This window comes from Rhea pennata, chromosome 12 (assembly GCF_028389875.1).
Source record: "Rhea pennata isolate bPtePen1 chromosome 12, bPtePen1.pri, whole genome shotgun sequence".
Classification (NCBI taxonomy): domain Eukaryota; kingdom Metazoa; phylum Chordata; class Aves; order Rheiformes; family Rheidae; genus Rhea; species Rhea pennata.
The window spans coordinates 4,748,213-4,772,260 of NC_084674.1; the positions used below are offsets into that span (position 1 = coordinate 4,748,213).

The 24,048-nt window shown below is 38.5% G+C and overlaps 1 protein-coding gene across 2 annotated transcripts in view; it reads left to right on the top strand.

Moving 5' to 3' along the window:
* Positions 1-14,706, top strand: part of PDZRN3 (PDZ domain containing ring finger 3) — a 149,544-nt gene extending 134,838 nt beyond the window's left edge. Inside the window, exons 5-10 of one of the 2 annotated variants that reach the window (XM_062585464.1) lie at positions 718-805; positions 7,638-7,736; positions 9,359-9,421; positions 10,303-10,404; positions 11,226-11,342; positions 12,262-14,706. In XM_062585464.1, the coding sequence (XP_062441448.1) occupies positions 718-805; positions 7,638-7,736; positions 9,359-9,421; positions 10,303-10,404; positions 11,226-11,342; positions 12,262-13,812 (2,020 nt within the window). In that variant the 3' untranslated portion in view covers positions 13,813-14,706. The remainder of the gene's footprint in view (positions 1-717; positions 806-7,637; positions 7,737-9,358; positions 9,422-10,302; positions 10,405-11,225; positions 11,343-12,261) is intronic. The other variant, XM_062585465.1, reaches the window with a different exon arrangement.
* Positions 14,707-24,048: the final 9,342 nt, after the last annotated feature.

Below are 24,048 nucleotides of genomic sequence, written 5' to 3' on the forward strand. Positions count from 1 at the left end.
GAGTGATCACAAAAGAATTATACTGCTTGAACTTCTGAAGTATAGGCAATAAAGTTGGGCAAGAGCTCAAGATGTAGAAAGCAACATGGCAATAGTGAGTGGCAATTTTAAAAAGTGGTGCATTTTAAACTGTATTTAAATCATTAAGCACAGCCAGTTGTAACCAAATCAATCAATAAAATATTGTTGATTTAAATCCAAGAATTTGGGGGCAATTTGATATACTTTTTTTTATCTTTAAGGCAAAGAACAAATAACAAGCAGGTAGACAAAGGTGATTTTGCCTGCTTGCCTGCAAATAATCTGAGCTCACAAATAAATGCAGGTCTAGTATTCCCTCTCATCTTGCTCCTTGGTAAACATCTGCCCACTTAGCCTCTGTTACTTGGTACCACTTATCCTACTCTGCCACTCTATATACTTTTTCCCCAAGTCAGCTTTACATTTGGAAAAAATCACTACATCTTAAAATGTTAAGATTCGTTATAAGTCCCTCATCCATCATCACATGCCAAATGTTTAAGATTGTTCTTATAATACATGTATTTTTTTTCCCTAGTGCATTTAATGATATAAACAGTATACTGTATATTATTTACCACCTGCAATATCTTTGTCTGGTTGTTCATCTATAATTTCATCATGCATTGCTACAAGCTTGGAATAGATTAATATGACAGAGTGCCACCCTAAAACATACTTTTTTTTTCCCTCCAGTCATCCATCAGTGCATGAATACTATGACTCAAATGACTACATGGGAGGAATTCATCAAGAAATGGACCGAGATGAGTTAGAATTAGAGGTACTTAATATTTAGTAATAATTTCATTTACTCAAAATTTAGCATGTACATGTCATAAGCTTTATACTATGTATAATGTGAAAAGACATTTCAAGCAGTTATGTGTAATAATACTGCTTCTTAGTTATTTTGCAGGTTACAAACATTACTAATATCTTTAATAATATATATAACTACATACCATGAAGTGACAAGCCAGATCTTCAGCAAACAAAATAATAAATCTATTAATCTCATCAATTAAATTCAGTATAACTAACCTGATTTAGATTTTCTGAAAGTCTGAAAAAATTTTTCAGTTTTGTCAGTGGCAGGGCCTGTTTCATGCAGTTGCTGTAGAAAACTAAATGTCAGCATTTAAATTTGTATTTTCTGTTAAATATTCCCCAACTGAGAAACAAATATTCTAGATCATATCATTTAGAACTATTTTAAGTTTACAAGAAAACATCAAAATAGGTCGAGTGTTATACTAAGCTCTTCCGCACTTTTTCATAACTGAAAAGTTACATATATATGCATACAAAATTATAGATTATAAAAAAAAGTTTAAACAATCATGAGTGCACGTAAGTCTGTTTTCCTGCCTAATGATTAAACACTGTGGGTGTTTTTACTACTTTCATATCCTATTAGAAGTTCATTTTCAGTTTTATCTTTCTTAATTTTATTAACTTGCTCCCAATCTTTCAGAGTATAATATATAAATTGTGAGCCTTAGTTCTACAAAATAGTTAAGCAAGTACTGAACAGAAGTCCCACTGAAGTATTTTTAACTGCTTATGATAAATAGTAGTAAAGTATCTCAATATTATGTTGTCAGTGATGTCTGATCCAGACAATCTATTCATGATGACCAGTAAGTAAATAGTTTCTTTTCAGCTTGCCCACACTCCTGATTTCTTAGATCTTGGTCCTGCTAACATTTCATTTGTCAAACGGAGCATTGCTGACCTGTCCGCAGCCCTGCTTAAATCACTGGGAGATTTATCATCATCTTCAATGGGAACACAGTTTGATCATCAATAAGCATGAAGTTGCTCCCTTGTATAATAGTGGTTGCAGGATTAAGGCCTCAATCCCCATTAAAAAGTTTGCAAACTGTCTTCAGATTCTGTAGATCTGGTAATAATTCATTTCCATATAGAAAACTCAAATTGAAGTCAGAAGAGAATCAAAATACCAGTAAAACAAATGCTGTTTAGCAGACTTCAAGGCCTTGAGTGACCATCTTTTTTTTACTAAATAAAAACACACACAATACAGATTTCAGTTTAAGGGAAGATGTAGAGCATATTAGTATTTTCTGCCAGTGTCTTTTCAAAATCTGTCTTTTAAGAAATCTAATATTGTGGATAAATTATATTGCTTCCATTAGGAGGTTAACTAGTTGAGCTGAATGTGTGTTATGCATTAACATGTTTATTCAAACAAGTCTGTCCAGCTGTCAGACATGGAGACTAAATGAGGGCTTTCTTAGTATATTAATTCTCTCAGATTACAAAGGAGGAAACTCTGAATCAAAAATGAGGCCTTGTTATCTCACATTTGACTTTCTGCCCTTACCATTTCATACCCAAACATTATATAGATTTGGTTTTCTGAGAAGAGGGTTAAACTGAAGTCAGCTGAACTGAATGACTAATTGAGACAAAGTACAGCTTGGAGATGAAAACCAAAATGAAATGTTTGTTAATTGCTATAAAATCCCCCTTTCGATACTCTCCCTCAAACCTGGACATGAGTGAAGCCTCCACTTGAATATCTTGCCCTTCTTCCATTTTTTAAAGTTACTTTTACCCTTTCAGATATGAAATCAGGTATAGTTTATGCCATCTCCGGTTTTAAATCTAAACATTTTCCAAGTGACTGAATTACATCCCTTGCCATGCAAGGGCCAGTTCCAACACACTGAAGGCTGAGCTTGCCCTGGCTTTGGGCAGGTGGCTAACAAAGCTTCACAACTGGGACAGTTAGCAAAACACTGATGGAAAGGATATGTATAGACAACACCTAAGGGGTCACTCAACACAAAGAGTTACTGTTTATCGGAGCCAGGGTAACTGAATGTGCATACTTCTAGTCTGTTCCAACCATACAATAAAAAACATTTAAGTTACTAAACTGCAATGAAGACCTCAAATTTATCCTCTAACTATTCATTCCATTTTCAAAACTGGAAATCATTATTAACATTTCCTTTTTTACAATAGCCACATCTGTGCTAGCCCATTAAGCATTTACTTACCTATCTAGGGAAGCACTCTTAAATACAACAATATTTGACTTATTCTCCCTTTTAAAAGGATGTGTGTATATTCCTCCAGAGGCTCTTTTCAGGTGACATCTCCCTTGAAGAAAAACCCACCCCTTTTTCTAAATTCTTCCACTTCTATCAGGGCACAGTGCTCACTGGCTCCTTAGTAAGAAACCACAACCTCTGATCAGCAGGAAATAAACACGGTAAAGCAACAAAATTTGTGCTTCAAAGCTTGAAAGGACTACTTTTAGGAAGCCATCACTAAAATCTCAGTACTGAAAGTTTCCAGCTCTCCCACTTACAGTACTTTGCTACCCTGGTTAGAACTCCCACTTACTACTCCAAGAATCTGTTTGAAAGAAGGGTAGGGACATGGAAATCAATAGGCTCAATCAGGAGCAATCAGTAAACATTATCTTGTTTAGGCATCCTAAGTCTGTCTTCATCAGGATGAAAGGTGGCTTTCCTCAGCCTTTCCCTGCACCACTGATGACTTAAGCTGAGTTCCAGTCTCTGTGGTCCACCTGAGAATTATCACCATACAGCTAGAATGGCACAGAAACCTGCAGAGAGATTTTTTAGGGCAAACAATTTTTGAAAGAAAACCTAAACTTCTATTCCATAAAATGTGGAGAGGTGGTGGTTTTGTTTTTACCTATGCAAATTAAAAAAAATGTAGTTCTCACACAGCATAAAAGGAAATGTTTCTTTATTTACTTCCCTGACATTCTTTTCTGGCTGAAATGATTAAGAGAGTAGCAGAAAAGTAAAATCTACTGGTCAGGTATCTCAAAATCCAGCATAGAACGCTTCACCCACCAACTTTTTAGAGAAAGAAACAGTAGGACAGAACACTTACTATCATTCTGTATAATCCTTTCTGAACGTTTGAACTTTTTTGCTCATAATTACGTGCTCATTTTGGATTTCTCTTGCTCATTTGTTTCTTGTTAGAGAAAGCACTCAGATTTTTAAAATTTGCAGGCATCCATGATTTTAAATCACCAGTAGAATAATTCAATGATCTGTTGCAAATAAATGAGCTTTTGAGCTTATAGATGTTAATTTATTATTACCACTTACTCCTAAATCTGTGATTATGAGTGGTTGCAGATATAATGTCAGAATGCACATCCATTTCTTGTTGTGTTGCTACAAATGCCATATGGATTTCAGCAACTGCTCTTTGGCTCCCTTCGGCTCTACCCATTTGACATGGAGCCAAAAATCTTGCATGCAATTTTCCTGTGCTGACCCTGCTTTGTAATAGTAAACACATATTTCTCTTGAACATCTCCCCAAATGCCACTTCTACCTGATCTAAATAAGCAGCAGATTCTAAGTGTTTGTGTGCGCAAAAATTGTATCATATAGGTAATTTTTACAATTATCGTATCGATTCAGTCCCTGATATTACCACACTTGACAGATACCACCATGGTCTGCTACCTAATTTCTGCACATCTAGACCAGGTGTTGAATAACTTCAATGTATCCCCCTTCTGCAATAGAGGTGGCTGATAGCTTTTAGGACGTACTTAAGATTGTATACAGAGTTCATTACCATAGAATCTGAGCTCCTGATGAGCATTAAATATTCTTTCATCTCAAGATTGTATAGTATATTACACTAGTCTGAAAGAATATGCATCTAGCAGGGACTTTTGAGGCCATCCAGCCACTGTAGTGCATGCAGTGGCTGTTGTCTGCTGTGGGAATGTAAAACACCGCTGATTTGCAGGATTGTGCCCTCAGGCCACCCAGAAGTATAATGCTCCAGACAGAGGAGGAAGAAATGGCAAGTCCAATGACTTTGTAAGCACTTTAGCTTACCCCATCAAAGTTCTTTGGGCCAATATTAATTCCTAGACTTTAATTCTTGGTACAATTACACAAGTTACCATAACAACTGTACCTGCAGATGCCACTTTTTTGTTGCATTTTTCCTTTTAATGTACCTGTGCTTTATACAGATTCGACAGTGAACATAGGAAATAACCTTTGCTTTGAAGATTCTGGAGTTGATTCTTCAACTCCAACTGGAATTGTGCACTTTTCTCTCAAATATTTCAAACCTTTATGATAATATTAAAACTTTATTGATGCAAAGATCCATAGAAAGAAGCTGTTCCTATCTTTAAGGACACAAAATTACCATATTTTGATAGCATCAAACCCACTTATTCTATTCTTACCAAGGACTAGAGGGATGGTACCCAAGGGTAAGTTCAACTAATTGCTCATAAAAATTCAGGTTCTAAACACCTGCTCAGAAATTTTTTTGTTTGCTTTATCTTTTTACTGCTTTATTTGTGTGTGTGTGTTGTTAAATAACACATATCTGTTTTTCTTTAAAAATATATACTGTTTAATTCACTAGGTGATTACTTTCCAGTATATCACAGATGATGTCTTGGATGCTGCATTCTAAATGTAAACCCATAGTTTTTCTTTTTAATCATAATAATGCTCTTCATTCTTGTACACTGTTGAAAAAAATACCTATTGTTATTCAAAACATGCTACAGGTAAGAATGAAACTAATCGCTTGCTCCCTCCTTTCCCTCCAAAAGGTGTTGGCAAGTGTTTATTCTTAAATAGGATCCACTTAAATAACAACCAAAGCCACCATGCTTTCACTGCCAGTATGATACAAACAATATAATGAGGTATAGCACCTAGGGTAATCATTTCTTCAAGTTGTTTTTCTGTCATGTTCTCAAATAAGTAAACCATATAAAACCTTTTTCAGGACATAAAGTTATTTTGTTGAAGTACGTAGGAAATCGGGGAATCATTCCATGTCTAAGTTACGCTCCTGATTCACATATTCCCACCTTTTCCCCACTTCCCACTACAATTAAATACAGAATAAAAACATTGATTTCAGTGGCATTCCCAAGGACTAACCATGTTAACTGAGATCAAAATCAGGTCCACATTCTCTCTTCTTTTCTATTGAAGAGCTTATTTCCTCTCTAAACAGCCCATAAAGCTTTTAAAATCTTTTTTAAAATCCTACTATTAAATCATTGTGTTCAACCTTTAAGTAACAAAAGGGGGAGGAAAAAAAAAGCAGCAGTTCACCATGGATACTATTGATTGAAACCATTTAAATACCATCTGAAATGTCACTGACATTTACAGCTAAATTTCTTTAAAAAAGAAGAAATTACACATGTTGACTAGTAAATAACAAGACATTGCTGATCTTGGCAGCTGTCATCTAGACATGCCAATAAATTATTCATATCCACTTGTTTTATTGTCTTGCCCCTTGCAAATGGCACAGTGCAGGTCAAAACAGGGAGACAGAGAAATAATGAATTACATTATCAGGACTTCTACATGGGAACGGACAGTTGTGAGCAGAGGAGCCCTGTTTGTCCAGCCCGCAGCCAGGGCTGCCCTGGGGCGCAGGGGCTCGAGGAGTCCCAGGTGGCCTGCGTCCCCCTCCTCAGCATGCCTCCTTCTGCCCCGCTTGCCCACCCTCCCCATTCCCCTCAGCGGCAGCAGCCCCCCTCTGCATCCTGCTGGCCATTAGCTGCAGAGCAGCAGGACTGCCGCAAAGATTCTCTCACTGCCAAGCCTGCTCTTCAGAGGAGTAAAACACCCCACTGTTCTGTCCAGCTATAAGAAACCTCCCTTCTCCCTGCGGGAGGCTCCTCAGGACCAAGCAGCGAAGTTGTGAGAAGCTGAATGCAGGCTTTGAGCTTTCTGGGGCGTGGGGCTCTCCTCTGCCAGGGTACCACGGGGGAGGCCACAAGGCAGAGCCGAGACAGCCATGCCAACCATGTCCCAGTCAGGAACTTTCTGCACTGCAGCTGGACACCTCCATGGATTTTACAACTCTTTTATACCAATTGCTATCACAAACGGACAACACATGTAGAAAAAAATCAACCCAAGTCATGTCTTTTTGTCAAAGAGCACATTTTTAAGATGGCTTGAATGGCTTCAAGGCTAATAAGATCACCAAAGACGCTAGAAGGATAAACCACGACTTGCTCAAACCAAATCCTTGCAAGATATTGAAGTACAAATTCTATTTTATGAATATCAAATGCTATGCTGACAACATATTAATCTTCAGTCACACTTCTAGATTACTGAATTCATTTCTTCACAAAATTTACACAAGTGCAGGTAATAGAGGGTGTCCCCCCCCCAAAAAAAAAAATCCCAAACTTTTTTCTTCCTTACAGAAAAAAGAAAAATACACACCAGCTGTGGCAAATACTGAAATCATACTTTATAAGTATTTTAGCATTTGAAGTCTTGCCGCTACATGAAATATAGGTAATTTTTCTTCTTAAGATCAATAAAAGGTCTATTTTCAAAATGACTTTATATTGACTGAATGCTCAAAAATGCCCCAATTATTGATTGTCTGCATATAATCATGTTTTGCTCAGTAAGTTAACCTAGTCTACGCAGGAAAATGAAAAGAGATCTAGTATATCACTTAAGCAAAATATTTTCATTGTATTTGAAAAATTGCTTCCATCAGTCACCAGTGTCTCACTGAGAATGTCCTTTCCCCTCCCCCCCCCCCTTCTCTCCTAACCTCAGGAAGTAGATTTACACAGAGTGAACAGCCAGGACAAGCTTGGCCTTACTGTATGTTATAGAACGGATGATGAAGATGACATTGGTATTTACGTGAGTGAGGTAAGACTGAGTTGATTTCCATAGGATATAATTTGTCTTTTAAACAGGAGAATCGGGCATTAAAAAAAAAAAAAAAAAGGGGGGGAAAAAAATCCTTGCCTGTTTGTACCACATTCCCAAACCAGCCAGAATGCAGTAACTGGGAGAAATTCATTGTTTTTCCTTTCCTTCAAACTGAGTGAAATCCTGCATCCATCCAAGTCAAGTTCTTGCTGACTTCAATGAGGAGGTGGATAGTGCAGAGACAGACGGGAGTATACAGAACCTTTCCTAGATTTCAGTGGAGAACACATCAAATGACAAGTCTGACCCCTGAAATAAATCATTCTCCTCTAGTGTTTCCCATGTATCTCTCTTCTTCAATAATTACAGTTTGACAGATTTAAGTGTGATTTAAGTGTGTTATGATGCATATCAGCATGATTTTTCCATAATCAAAAACTCTCTCCCAGCAGCATTAAGAAATACTGCGCCAGTTCTCAATGCTAGAGGCAAAGAAAAGAATAAAAGTTCTCTTTATTTCTTCAGAAATACGGTTTAGGAGAAAAAAAATATGTTCAAGTACACAGTCTTCAGAAGGCTTAGTACCTGCTCCTTATTCTGCTGGGCAGTACAGTGTTAAATCAAAATCTTCTCCAGTATTGAACGTGAACAACTACCCAGCACAAAAGCTTATCTTTGTAATGTCTGTGCTTGTTCGTTGTTCGTAAGTCTAGAGTGTTACACTACCTATTTCAGTCTACACAAACACAAAAGGTATGTGTTGTCCTTTAGCCTTAACTCAAAAATACTTAATTTCTCATTTGTAAGGGCACATGAAATGTTGCTTCTTTTTCATCACGTAAAAGAAATGTATGTATTTTGCAATGTTTGAGTATCTCTTTTTTAAAAAAAACCTTTTTTCTACAGATAATAGCATTCATTGTATTAACACTTAGTGTTCTTTTTTTCCCCTAACACATTATTGGCATTCAATTTCAGATGACGTTTTCAAAGGATTTTTAATGCACTCTGCCTTGAACTTTTGTTCTCAATTGATTCCAAAAACCATATACACGAAAAAAGGTCAACTTTTTTTTTTTTTTTTTTTTTTTTTTGCAAAGATTTGGGGCACATTTGCCTCTTTGCTTCCTTGCATGAAATATGCAGCTTTTTATACATAATCTTTTTATCACTTGGATCCATTTCAAACTTAGCAATAGTAATTTAGGGGGAAAACCTTATAACTATATCTAAAATCTTCCATCAAAATACATCATTTATGACACAATCCTTTCCGTGTTGTATGTGAAAACTGCAGGCTCCAATTAGAATACAATGTTCTAAAGCAAGATACTAAACTATAATTTTTTTATAATAAACCTGTATTTGCTGAAAACACATGTCAGGAAGAAATGTTTTGGCTTTGACTTAGCCATTTTAACCTGCATTTCACATTCTCTTACATAAACCAGGAAAAGTGTTCTAATCACCAAGCAAGAAGTAACAATGACAGATCTAGCAGCCATGATAGACACACTGACTTGCAAGACTGGTCATACTACAAATATTGGGTTCACAATAGGAAGTAAAAGACTGAGCCATAAAACCTGCAAAGCACTTGCTGTTCTCTTATTTTGTAGATTGACCCCAACAGTATTGCTGCAAAAGACGGTCGACTCCGAGAGGGGGATCGAATTATTCAAGTACGTGTATAAATGTCTGAAAATCTGTTAACACATCAAAGTCCACTGCAACCATTTTAATTCACTGTCTTTATTTTGGTATCATTCTTACAAATCATTCCTTCAGACTGGTACTTATACACCTCCTTTTAACTTTCTGAAGACATTTCCCTTTCCTCTGCCATGTATCCATTAGTCAGACTTTGGTACATGTGGCCAGGTAAAGTGCAGTACTAGTCCTACCCTTGCAGGCTAAGCATTTTACCGGTGGAACACACGGATTTTCAGCACATAACTTGATACAGTCTTCCTTCTACCACAGGACCCCTCCATTGTGGCCTAGCACTTATCTCTGCTTGCAAAGTCTCTCCAGGCAGTTCTATTAACAAGTTTGTTAACACTTGTTCAGCAGGCTGAACAAGCTTTCCTGTATGCCAGGATAAATAGTCTACCACATTCAACACTACACTGCAGGGTTTTTGTTGTTGTTAGAAGTGCCTATCCACTGCAGAGACAAACATGAGCACAGGTTCCCATCCCATTTAGTCTTTGGGAAGAGTGTTCCCGTTATCACCTGCCCCATACAAGGATGTTCCTTCCTAGCCACCAGAGCTGTTTCGATTCTGCTCTTACAGAACTCTCCATCTTTAGTTTCTGTTCTCGTAATAAGGCTCTTCTTATATAACCCTGCATATCACCACCACAGATAGAGAACAGTTTCACATCTCCAAACCCACAAATGTGTCCAACACTAAACTAAACACTACTGCTGTAATTTTGAATGGGGACTGTGCCTGGCCTGTAGTGCACTGGGATTTATCCAGCCATGCAATTCTCTAGAGCCCATTAAGAGAGAAGTATCCACATTAATGGATTTCATTTTGTTGCTCTTTTCCTTAAAGATCAATGGCATAGAAGTACAGAACAGAGAAGAAGCTGTGGCCCTTCTCACCAGTGAAGACAGCAAGAATATCTCCTTACTTGTTGCAAGACCAGAAATTCAGGTAGTGTAGCAACAGCAATGAAAAGACTCTTCAGTTTAAATTAAGATAGAGTTGCTGTTTTCTAGGAAATAATAACTACATTTTGAAGAACTTTATCTACCTAAAAACATATTACATGGTTTGACAGGACATATATGCGGTCTGAAATAACGAATTCAGCAATCACGATACTTTTATTACATTTTATGTTAAAGCTCAATTTATAAGAAACTCACTGATTAATATATTCTGCAATCCCATAACAAACATCAGTGCAAGGTATTATGAATGGTTTCAAGCCATAGCTATAAACAACATACTGAACTCTAATTCCTATAACTATTGATTAATCATTCATAGAAACACCTATTATTTAGGCTTTTATATACCATCTCTAAACATGATTAATACTATCAAGAAGCTTTTCCAGCTATAACAGAAGGTTAAACTAGATCCCAACATTTTCTTGTAGAAGAAATACTCTGGAGTATTTTTATATCTACTAATAAAAATACACACAAACAAAACCAGCTTCTACTCTTAGAGGTACTTCCATGGGTGAAAGTGCTATTTCTCGTTCATATGAAGGACTACAGAAGCTAAAAGTTTTGTTTAAAAGGATTTCTGACTGTGCTATTGGAGATCTGCATCTGTATGGAGAGGGAAACGAGGCAATAAAACAATCAATATTGACTCCTAGAGGAGATCTGTGCTTCTTCCCAGGACACTGCAGCACTGCCATGGAGGAAGGAACCTCCTAAGATCTCCTGATTACTTCCGACAAAGGAGTACAATTTACGTCAGTCTTCATTTTGTTTATTTTTCCCTCCCTTTTCACATAGCTGGATGAAGGATGGATGGATGATGACAGAAATGATTTTCTGGATGACTTGCACATGGACATGTTAGAGGAACAGCACCACCAGGCAATGCAATTTACTGCCAGCATGCTTCAGCAGGTACTGCCATACCATTGTGCAATGGTGTCAAAACATCACATTGCACTCAATATTCCAATATTGAGCTTGACTGAATAAGCTTAGTGTCCTGAACAATGATTAAGGCAAAAAGACTTTATGAAAAAAATCAAGATACTACAAGACTCTGTCCACAGACCACACAGAAAACTTCATCTCAGGGACTAAAACATTTTAAAATGTTAACTTTTTAATTTCCTCTCTCCCTGCCCCCTCATACCCCATTACAATATGAGTTCTTAGAAATCCATCACTCTTGATGTGGTCTCTGAGAGAAGTATGAGGGAGGTATATGGCAGATAAGGCAGGCAGGAGGCTAGCTTCTAAAATATCCTACTTGGTATGCACACACGCACACACATAGTGAAAACAGCCTGCCTTCCAAAACATCAAAATGTAAATGGACAAGTCAGGAAACTGAGGGAAATAAGATTTGTATATGAGGACAAAGGCAAAAATGTTTTTGAACGGTGAAATGTATGTAGAGACACAAATACCAACTAGGTTTCCCTATTGTGCTGCCACAATCAATGCAATCACATAAATTCATGAATAGTTTTTTGATTTTTGTCTAGAGTTTAAGTTGCTCTGTGGGAGCCACATGTTTTGAAAAGATATATTTTCACTTAGAAATGGGAAAAGAAACATTCTGAAAGTTTGACTTCTAACATTGTTGCTATATAACAGAAAAGCAGACTCCAAGTTCTTCTGAAAAGATCATCCATAGTGTGCTGTGTTTTCAGTAATCATGCTTGTATACAGCTTTCTTTCTATGTAAGTACAAGACAAAGGTGCAGACAACGTAATAGGTAACAGAGTAAGAAAACTTTTAAATAAATGCCCTGAGCTATTTTATATCCTTGCAATAATTTCTGTTTCTCTATTTTATTTTTGCTGTTAGAAGAAGCATGAGGAAGATGGAGGTACCACAGATACAGCCACTATTTTATCTAACCAACATGAGAAGGACAGTGGCGTAGGGCGCACAGATGATAGCACTCGGAACGATGAAAGCTCAGAACAGGAAAACAATGCAGATGATCACACTACTTCCTCTAACACTTTAGGGAGTCAAAACAAGCTGACATACAGCCACGACACCCTAGGAAGTGGTGATATGCAGTTCAGCAATGAGTCGTTCATCTCAGCCGACTGCACAGACGTCGACTTCCTCGGAATCCCTGTAGACGAATGCGAGCGGTTCCGGGAACTTCTGGAACTGAAGTGCCAAGTGAAGTCTGCTAACCCTTACAATCTGTATTATCATAACAGCACTCTAGATATGAGCAAAAGTGACCAAGAAAGTGTTGACAGAGAGCTGGAGATGCTAAATGAGGAGCTTCGCAATATCGAACTCGAGTGCCTGAATATTGTGAGAGCTCATAAAATGCAGCAGCTGAAAGAGCAGTACCGGGAGCCTTGGATGCTACATAACAGCGGGTTCCGCAACTATAATACAAGCATCGATGTTCGTAGACATGAGCTCTCAGACATTACAGAGCTTCCCGAGAAGTCTGACAAGGATAGCTCAAGTGCATATAACACGGGAGAAAGCTGCCGAAGTACACCACTCACACTAGAGATTTCCCCTGACAATTCACTGCGCAGAACTGCAGAAGGCATTAACAGTCAAGGTAATGAGGGGGTAGTGGCACATAATGTCTCCCAAAAGAATTTATTTCCTAGCTCAGAGAGTCACGAATCTGGTGTTGGTAAGTGCCATTCCTCTCCTAAAGATCCTGACCTCAGCAAGCAGCTAGAAAGCAAAGACAGAAAAGGCAGTGATGGAAACAGAAGCCCAACTCATGGTCAAAAAACTTCTGGCTCATATGTCTCCCCATACCATCATTCTCCCTATAAACATGCTCACATCCCTGCCCATGCACAGCACTATCAGAGCTACATGCAACTGATTCAACAGAAATCAGCTGTGGAATACGCACAGAGCCAAATGAGCCTGGTGAGCATGTGCAAAGACTTTAACTCAAGCCAGAGCGAACCAAGGATGGAATGGAAAGTCAAGGTCAGAAGCGATGGGACTCGCTACATTACAAAGAGGCCAGTCAGGGACAGGTTGCTGAGAGAACGTGCCATAAAGATTAAGGAGGAGCGAAGCGGTATGACAACTGATGATGATGCCATAAGTGAAATGAAGATGGGCCGTTACTGGAGCAAGGAAGAGCGGAAGCAGCATTTAGTGAAAGCAAAGGAGCAGAGGAGAAGGCGTGAGTTTATGATGCAGAGCAGGTTAGATTGTTTAAAGGAACAGCAAGGTGCAGAAGAAAAGAAAGAGATGAATATCATTGAACTGAGCCACAAAAAAATGATGAAGAAAAGGAATAAAAAAATACTTGACAATTGGATGACAATCCAAGAACTGTTAACCCACGGAACAAAGTCACCAGACGGCACACGAGTGTACAATTCTTTCCTGTCAGTGACTACTGTATAATCACCCACTGCTAAATTATGTACATAAAACACTACCATTGGGGTAGAAATCAATGCCTCGTTCAATGTGGCAAGCTTTTTTGTATATAAGATACAGTCATCAAGTTTATAGTTCAAATACTGAACTCCACAACTATGGGTGCCAGGATCTCCATTATAAAGTGGAGAGAAAGCCTGCACATCTCCTTCAAAGGCAATATTAGCAAAACTTTTTGGAATATTGATTGTACTTTTTTACTTCTTACCTTTTACATAAAGTGTTTAAATATCAGAAATGTATTAATCATACTTACACAGGTAACTTGCTTAATCTATATTCATACAAAAAAGTACACATGCTTTTCTTTGCCTAAAAGAAGCAAAAAACCCACCAGGAGCAACTGCACATATGTATTTTTTGTGAAACCATATTTTGTGATATTATTTTGTTGTTGTTCACTTCTACACAGAATGCTGTTTATCAATATTTAGCTCAAGGTTTTTAAGTTCAGAATTATTGAATTCCTGATAGAGCCATTCTCTTATACTACTTTACCTTATAGAACAGCAGTCTTTAGAGTTATGATCAACATTTAAACATTTTTCTTTTTAAGGTTTTTAAAGAACGTATGTAGGTTTCATCTCAAAAGCCTGAAGCAAAGTACAGTATACTGCAATTTTAAAGGATTTTAAAGCATGTTTGCAAATGTTGCAACCTATTGAAAAAATGTGCATGTACAGTTAATTTGTTTATACAAGACAGTTTGTGTAACTTGAAATACCCATGGTAGTAACTGTTTGCTTTATAGATTTGAATGTACTGAATTATAAAAGCAGTGTCATGAAATCATCATTAGCTACAAACATTAACAAGTAAAAGGAAGTAAAATAAATTATTGTTTTATATTTCACACTATTTTAAGTTCTTTTGACTTCCTTCTGGTTTCACTACTTAGCATATTCATTCTAGAGCATAGTTCACTTGCTGAAGGAATGACTGGACAGTCTATTGGAGAGCAAAATTAACATGAAAATCCGCATCATGACTCTGGGAAAATTCTGGACTGAGGTTTTGGGGAGAGGAGGAGACATGGAGAGAATAGGCAAGAGAAAAGTACCAAAAGTATGACAAGCAGAATCAAACAATGAATATCTTACTTCAACTCACAATACATTTAAGATAACCCATAAATGAGAAAGAAACAGGCCTTACACTTTTTTTTTCTGGTTTATAGTTTCTTTGTGATACATAAATTTGACTTCAAGCTCAGTGTAGTCTTACATTCCAATAAATAAATAAAACAAAATAGATGGTGAAAAGGACAAAAAGTGAATGTCAAAGAGCTATCTCACTCATTTTCTTATTTTCTATTTCAAATTAAGCACTCAGGTATAAACTGGAATACTATGCTGGATAAATACTGAAGTAGACTCACTATGAATAGTTCCCAAATTCTTCATCCCCTCTCCCTTCTTCCTTACCCCCACAAAAGACTCACTGCCAAATCCTTCTAAGTTTTCCTTCTAGAATAGAAAAAGTTATAATCTTAATACCGGTAAAAGTGAAAAACTAGAAGGGGAAAGATTAAAAGGCATCTCAGTGCCTATTCTGCACGTTACCAAGAAGCAAACATTTTTCATTTCTTCACATCCATTTGTGGATTAGCACTGAACTGGTATTTAGCACACCTGCCACATTCCACAGAAAACCATGTTACATAGTCAGAAATGCATCTTCAGCTGATGCAGATTGTCACTGTCCCTTGAAATTGGACACTCAGCCAATAAACCTCTGTAAATTTATCTTCAAGAAGTATTTTTCCCTGGGATAAAATACTAGCCCTACTGTAGTCTTTGAGAGATTTTCTACTGATTGATAGAGCCAGGATTTCACCTGACATATTACTAACAATTACCATCTTCACAGTGGTACAAGTAGGAAAAATATAATGTATGATTTTCTCAACACTTTGCCTTCAACTAACATGCTTGTTATCTCTGTCTCAGAGCTGCTTTACTTTGATTTTGTGTTGTGTTCATCCCAATTACAGGCACATTGAGCCATGTCATACTATTGCCTCTGATAAAGTTCAGAAATCTAGATGTACAGGCAGCGCATAGGCAAATAACTAGAGTGGCATTGCAATCCATAAAGCAGCCATGAAAAGACATTTAAGCTATCTTTTATTCCACCTGGAAATTCTAGAGTAGGATTTGAAATGCTCTAATGAGGAAAAACTATAATCAAGGTGTACCTCAAAGACAGACTCCTTTAGAATAACGTCACAGATAATGGTTCCTTAAGAGTTCAATAATATAAATACTTATAGCATCATATGCATGTTTATAGCAGCATAAACATAATCTGGGAACTAGAGTGTGAAGTGTAGAAGTTACACCAAAGCATCAACAGTATAAAACTCATATTTTTTAAAGATTCTGAAATAAAATTATTGTCCAAGAATTATTCTCTCACTTTTGAGTTTTTCGTCACTAAATATTTGTTATTTTTTCATTTTTAAAAAAAAATCACTTGTCTCTTTTAATATTACGATTTGTGAACTAAGATCAGCCCATCGGTTATCTCATAAATTCAGGCAAAAGTTATGCAAACTACAGATTTTGCTTCTCATTTCTCAGTTAGCTATCTTATCACACATCCTATTTTCATTGCTTTATCAAAATACTTAATGCAGCGGTGAAAGGTGAGATTTCTATTCTTTTATCGCTTGCAAAAAATATTGGAAATTACCATAGTGTGAGTCCAAACTGACCTCATTACAGTGGAATGAAACAGACCAAAAGGTAGCCTTTGATGCCTAGGAAGAAACGTTTCATCCAATAGCTTTTCTATAAATTGTATTATAGTGCCTACAGCGCATATAAAGTAACAACTGAAATTATTATTCTAGTTGCCTACAGATATCTCATGCAAGAAATCTCCATGCAGCAATGGAGACTGTCTCCTGTCTCACTTCAAGCTTTACCTGAAACCTGAGGCCTCTGAGCTGCTGAGCACCATCTCAGCGCACCAGAGCCATCCACAGAGCCTGGGCACATGGTCCTACCCTGCAGCAAGATGCTGACCCTTCTCTTCAATCCCAGTTACTCAGACTCCTGCAGGTATCAGCACTTACAGATCTACTCCTTCCAACAACAAAGCTCATTCCAAGCATTTTTTTTGAAGCACATTTGAACCTGGAAGGAGCTAAAAGGAGTGTTTCTCATTTAAACCTGAAAAGTAGCAGTCCTCATATTCATCCTCCTCCTTTTCCCTTCCTCCTTAGCCACTTTATTAAATGTGATGTCAGGCGTGGGTGATGTGAGCCCAGAATAGGATGTACAAGAGAGAATCTTAGATACATGAAGGGGGAACAAGCTATTGCCAAGCAGCCAGGAAATTTTACAAGTCTCCTTACAGAGACTATCTCCAGTTCACCAGACATCCTCACACAGCCTTTATTACTCTTACTGCCACACAGCCCTGTCTTGGGCTTTGCCATGTAGCAGTATGACACTGACATAGACCCACCCTTCAGTGCCCAGCCAATGCCAGTGCATACCTTTGGGTAACAAGGATTTAAACAGGATCCCCCTGGACACAGGTTAGTGCAGAATGTGCCCTGATATTATAATATAAATAGGTTCTGTGTCAAATCCTGGTCAGTTCCTTAAAGTGCAGAACATCCCCTAGACATAACATAAAGAATGATCTATAAGGATGTAAAATACTGATTTACAAACAGGGCTTAAATCAGTGTGGAATCACCCAGTTTAGATATGCATTGAAATGGGAAAGCCCTGAACCAAACCTAACAGCATTTTTCTGTAAATTAAAAGAAGAAAACTTGCACACTAGGGATGGCAAATAAAATGAGGTAAGACTACATATCGCCTAGGGACTACTGGTTGGAGAACTAATTAGGATTATAAACTGAAAGAATGTAAATTAACCAAATATAATTATCTGCTAGTGGCCTTTGGAAATAGGGTACAGGATACTTGTTAGCAAAATTGCTCAAATGGCTGGAAGTCATAAAAAGCAAGCCATAAGCAATTTAAAGTCCTCTTTTTGTTTTGTTTTCAATTGTTTTTAAAATAGTCCTTGTATTAAGGATTTATTGGAACATAAACTAATTAGAGAGAAGTCAAAAAAACAAAGGTAAGACAAAAAATGTCATAGCAGATGCTGCACCGCCAACCTGAGGCCTCTGATTTTATTAAATGTAAATTCTTTTTTTGTGACAAAGTAGCAAAGATTCTTCTCAGAGTTTCATCCCAACAGCTTCATTTCTCTATCAGAACAGCTTCTGTGAGCTTCCATCCAGAGTTAATCTGGAAGAGTGATGGCTTTCTTAAACAGGCATCTGTCATGAAAGAAAGTCATCTTAGATTCAGGGGCTTCTACATACAAAGCTTCTCATTTCTGTTTCATATCATCTAAAACACAAAATGGGTCACTACAGAGACTGTGTCTATGTTTAGTCAAGATACTGGTATATATTATTAAAAAAAAAAAAAAAAAAAAAAAAAAGGAGGCCACATGTAAAGTTCAGCTAGGCTGATCTCATGCTCAGGCATAAGGGCTTTATTACACAGACCTGACCCAAATCCCACTGACGTAAGCTGAAAGACTCCAAGCAATCTCAGGGAATTCAAAGGAAGATCTTGTGACAGGACAAGCACCACTGAAAAACGGTCTCTGCCTTCAGCTGCATTCAAGAATGCTCAGCATCTGGGTTCTCAAAGCAGGTAGAGTCAAGGACAGGCCCAAGAGGTGGTCCTACAGGGGATCAGCTTCTTTGAGTCGGCTGCCCATTGAACACCGTCATCTAGTGCACACACATAGCTGCCACGTACTTTCTTAGTAAGGCAAGTCTATTTTACTAAATACATGTTTTTTAGATAAGATTAAATCAAACCAATTAATGATGAAAATAACTTGGTAATAAAGCTACAATCAGTGTTTTAATTTTCAAAAATACAATGCCAGTATTGTAAACATCATTATAGCTCCACTGGAGTTAAAGCCCAAATAAAAATCTCATCTGGTATTTTTATCTCCTCCTCCCAAATCCAAATCAAATTATCAGAAAGAAGATAACTAAATTCCTACAGTATCTTCTCCAAACACTTGTACTGATACATGAAAAATCAAATTCAAACATGCCCAAACAGCCCATACCTAATTCTCCCAGCAGATGATGCTGGCTTTAGGTTAAACATTCTTTCACTCTACTCCCACCTTTCCCCTTTCTGGGGAAAATGAGTCAGTTCTGTCTGAAAGGGAGCAGAAAGAATAATTGCCAGTCTTCCAATTGGATCTGGGCCCAGCTATGACTAGGGATCACTTACATTTGCAGGAAATTACATACATATGCACACAAAAGAAAGCCAAATCTGGCTCTGCTTTAATGTTTAGATTTTGTATCTAGTTCTTGAGGACCAAAAACGGACTTAGATTACCTCAGGTGTGATATGATAAGCATATAATATTTCATTTAAAAATATAAATCTGCTTTTTGAGACTACAAAAAATCTTTCAGGGATTGGAAATGTCTTCATTTCTATAGCATAAAAAGATTAAATAGTTTGCTCTGAAATCCAGGTATGAGATTCTATCACAAAATGCAATCCTAAAGGCCAGCACGTGACCAGAAACAAAGATGTGAAATCAAAATGCTGACAAATCCTAAACTGGAAGTGCAAATTGGCATGAAAGCTTGGATGGCTGGGTTGTGGACTGCTCCATTTGGCCAGGAGAGAACACTTGGTCTGTCCTTTCAGATAAATTTGCCAGGGAGGAACTTTAAAAAATAATTTCTTTGACAATTCATCCTTTTTATGTTAAGCAACTGCAAGACCATGCAACAGGGAGCCCCATTAACTGAGAATAAGAACGCCTCTGTAAAAGTGAACTTTGGTGACCTCCCCTCAAAGAAAATACTTTATCATATTGGAGTGTGGGCCTCCCAGGTGTCACAGCAAGGCTCGGACCGAGCGGGATTCCATTGTCCCTATTAGGGGAGCTAGCTTTGATTTTCGATAATCCATCCCTCAGCTTAGCTGGTCTTTGTTAGCTTAGAATGCCATAAACAAAGACTCCCCAAAAAGGCAAATCCAACTATAATCGTTTTATAAAAGGTGAATCAAAAGGCTGCAAATTGAAGGGACCCAAGGTTTGTCAAATTTCTGCTTAGCTCCACTTAAATGTGAGCATCCAGCATTTACTAGTCCCTAAGGCTTGAGGTAAACAGCCAAAATAAAAGTAGCAAGGTCACATCCAAATAATTTCCACAAGAAACAAGTCTCAGTTATGCCATAAGGTCCAGCAAGCACAGATGCCAAATGTAACAAAAATCAAAGCCAGCTTTACAAACCTGTTCCAGAAAAAGCTTCTCTGCTCTGCTATATTTGAACTCTCATTAGAAGAAACTCCACAGGCTTCTCACTATAAACTGAACTCAAGATAGAAGGCAAGCATGTTTGTTTGGTACTAATCCGATGAGTCTTTTCCAGTATTTCAATTCTAAAGTCAAAAAGGTTTCTGCAATAAGGAAAGACAGACGCTATATGTATATAACCTCTAAGTCTCCTTCTGTCAGTGTTTTACAACGCAACTAAAAGTTTTGCTTCCTTTACTCTTTCCAGAAGTCTTTGTAGTCATGTCTCTGTATTACAGAACAGTGCAAGTTGAAAGGCACCCCTGGAGATCAATTAGTCCAACCCCCCTGCTCAAATACAACATTGTCTAGAATTGCTAAACACTATATAAAAGCTATATAAGCAAACAAACAAGGTCTCACAGAATGCAGGTTCAGGGCAAAGCCTAAAGCGGCAGTGAAGCAAACACTAAAGGGGGGAGGGGAGGGTCAACAGCTTCACCACAGTCTTCACCTCTCTTCTGCACAACAGCCAAAGCTATTTTCCCTTCATGTCCTAGTCTTGCACTGCTTAAGCAAGTACTCTATGCAGGCACCTTAAGTACAGTCTTTCCAAATGCAAAGACGGCAACATCTCAGGTCCTGTGAAAGGTGATGCAAGTGACCCTCAGGGTGTGTGACAGGCCAGTGCTTGTACTGAAGGCTCCTCTAGGAGCTGGGGTGCTGGTAAGTGGCCCTTGCTGCTGCAGCACAGCCTTCCTCCCTCATGACCCTGAGCACCAGCACAGCTGGTCAGCACATCTCCAGCTGCAGCTGCTTCACAAGCAGAAGCCAGGCTCTAGCACCATGCTGCAAAATACTGCAACACAGCCCTAAATGCAAGGAAGCATGAGAAGAGAAACAACTGAGCCAGGCTCACACAACATGCAAGACTTGACAGATGTTCTTCTACTGCTTTCTTAAAATATCTACGTTGAAAGCAGAATACCTGCTGTACCTAGAGGACAGAAAAGGCACACACCTTTGGGCTCGCTCACAATAGCATTGCTCACTTGCATTACTCAGGCCGGGGAAAAAGTCATATTATTAAGAAAAAGTAATAATAACCACGTAGCACATCTGTGTGTATTTGTTACTCACACGTGTGCCAACTCATCTACTTGCTGGGTCCCAGTACAGTTTCTAAGTCCTTTGCCTAAGCATAAAGGGCACCAGTCCCCTAGTGGAAGCTTTGCTTGACTTTATGGGAGCAGGAGCAGACCTTGTTGGAGAAAAGTAGCTTCACTCATCAGCATTAATAGCTTATACGTCAAACTGTCCTACAGAAATGGGAAACAAAACCAAAGCTAGAAAACCCTTTCACCATGTTTTACACTAATGTAGCATCTGTCGTTTTCAAAACTAAGTCAGAATAAATGTGGCAATTTCAGTTGCCTGCATGTGGCTGTTGATGACTGCAGAGAAATATTTCCAAATTAAATGGGTGAACATCCATGTGGCTAAAATAGCACAAATAAGACTAGGCACAGCTGGCACTTTGTCTCCTAACATGGAGATCAGCACCATAAGCAGGGGCACGGGAGCCCAAAATGCAGTAAATCTGTGAAATAAGAAGTGCCTGCCAAAGGGTTTATATGTTCCCTGCACAGCTTTAAACTTCAAGTCAACACCAACATCTGAGGCAACAAGGTTGCCTTAGAAATACAGTTCAGATTTTTCTCCTCTCCACTGTAAGAAGAGACACAGTCTGAACCCAGGTTCCCCTTTCTGCACACCCACCAACAGTGGCAATAGACCTCAGCAAATTAGCTCATAATAGTCTCCTTTTTGCTTTGAGCATTCTGATAACCCCCTCTAAACATATCACAAACTTTCTTGGATGATCAATTTAAGTAACATCAGTCCTTGGTTATAAATAAACAGCAACATGAGTTATATTTACAAGGTCAGCAACCAAGCATATAAATCATCTGAAAAATACTTTAAAAAAAAAAAAAAAAAGCCACTTAAACCAAATTTAAAAACTCTTTAAACACTCCAACTACATTCACAACTTCAGACAGCACTTGCATATGCGAGTTCGTCCTCTGAAGACTGATAAAACCAGAGTGCTCTTAAAAGAGCCTTTTAATTAAAAAAAATAAATTAAAAAGAAAAATAATTAAATAAAAAAGAAAATAAAAAAGAGGTAGTTCTTTTCCCTACCAGCAATGACAGCCTTTACCTGATGCAAAGACAGTTACTAGCTGGTGACACTACTGAGCTGTAAGGCCACATCCAGCAGAGCTTGGGCACTGTTGTTGGAAGCATTGTCACAGGCCAATTTGAAGTTACTCGCAATGAAAGCAAAAACACCCAAATTCAGCTTCTCCTTCCTATCCACACATTAGTTATCTTAATTCTGACTCTAATAATTATAATTGCCACAAAAAAATACAGAAAAGGAAGTTTGATCTGAAAGAGAGAGTGAGAGATAGAGAATCAACAGAGAAACATGCTTATGATACTCAAATACAAAAGGGAATGATCTATTCCCCAGGACTTGGCTTAAAATTTAAGCAAGACCTAAGCTGCATACCAGGAAAATCTTTCTAACAAGAGAGATAAAGAGGGTCTGGAGAAGAGACTGCCCACTTGAGGTGGCTGTGGAGCATCTGGCATAGGGGATGGTTAGACAGACATCTGATTTTGAATGCTATTGCTAGATTCTGCCTCAGGATGTTTTTGATTTCTTCCAATCCCTTTTCTCTGATTTTGTGACAATTTCCACAGAACACCCTAGAATGCTTCCGCTTTGAAACAAATCTGTTTACATAACTTCTGGCTAGTATTCAAACATCACTTCCTCCAAGCTCAAGAGCAGTGCATCCCTGTGAGTAAGAAGTGCAGCAAAAGGGGCAGGAGACCTGCATGGGTGAGCAAGGAGCTCTTGGCCAAATTCAGACACAAGAAGAAAATACACAGAATGTGGAAGAGGGGACAGGCTACTTGGGAGAATTATAGGAATGCAGACAGAGTATGTAGAGATGCGGTGAGGAAGGCTAAGGGCCTGTTGGAATTGAGTCTGGCAAGGGATGTCAAGGACAACAGGAAGGGCTTCTTCAAATACATCATCGGGAAGACTGTTGCCAGTAGGTCGAGGGAGGTGATCCTGCCCGTCTACTCAGCCCTGGGGAGGCCTCATCTCAAGTACTGTGTCCAGCTCTGGGCTCCCCAGTACAAGAGAGACATGGAGCCGCTGGAGAGAGTCCAGAGTAGGGCTAAGAAGATGATCAGAGGGCTGGAGCACCTGCCCTATGAGGAACGGCTGCGAGAGCTGGGCCTCTTCAGTCTGGGGAAGAGAAGAGTGAGGGGGGATCTGATCAATGTGTCTAAGTACCTGAAGGGAGAGTGTCAAGGGGACGGGGACAAACTCTTTTCGGTTGTCCCATGCGACAGGACAAGAGGCAATGGGCAGAAATTGAACCACCCAAAGTTCCGCCTGACCGTGAGGATGAATTTCTTCCCTGTGAGAGTGACGGAGCACTGGACCAGGTTGCCCAGAGAGCTTGTGGAGTCTCCTTCTCTGGAGATCTTCAAGGCTCGCCTGGATGCAACCCTGTCCACTGTGCTCTGAGTGACCCTGCTGAGCAGGGAGTTGGACTAGATGATCTTCAAAGGTCCCTTCCAACCCTACTGATTCTATGATTCTATGGAATTAAGAGAAGGTTGGCTACTTCTCAGGGCTCATTAGCACCGAAAAATGGAATTTTACCAGGTACCCTTCCATACTTGTAATGTTCACAGCTACAGATGCCCGGGATCATGTACTGAAATGGGGGCATGTAGTTCAGCATCTGTCATAAGCAGTTTCCAGCGAAGTAGAGGAACTGTTC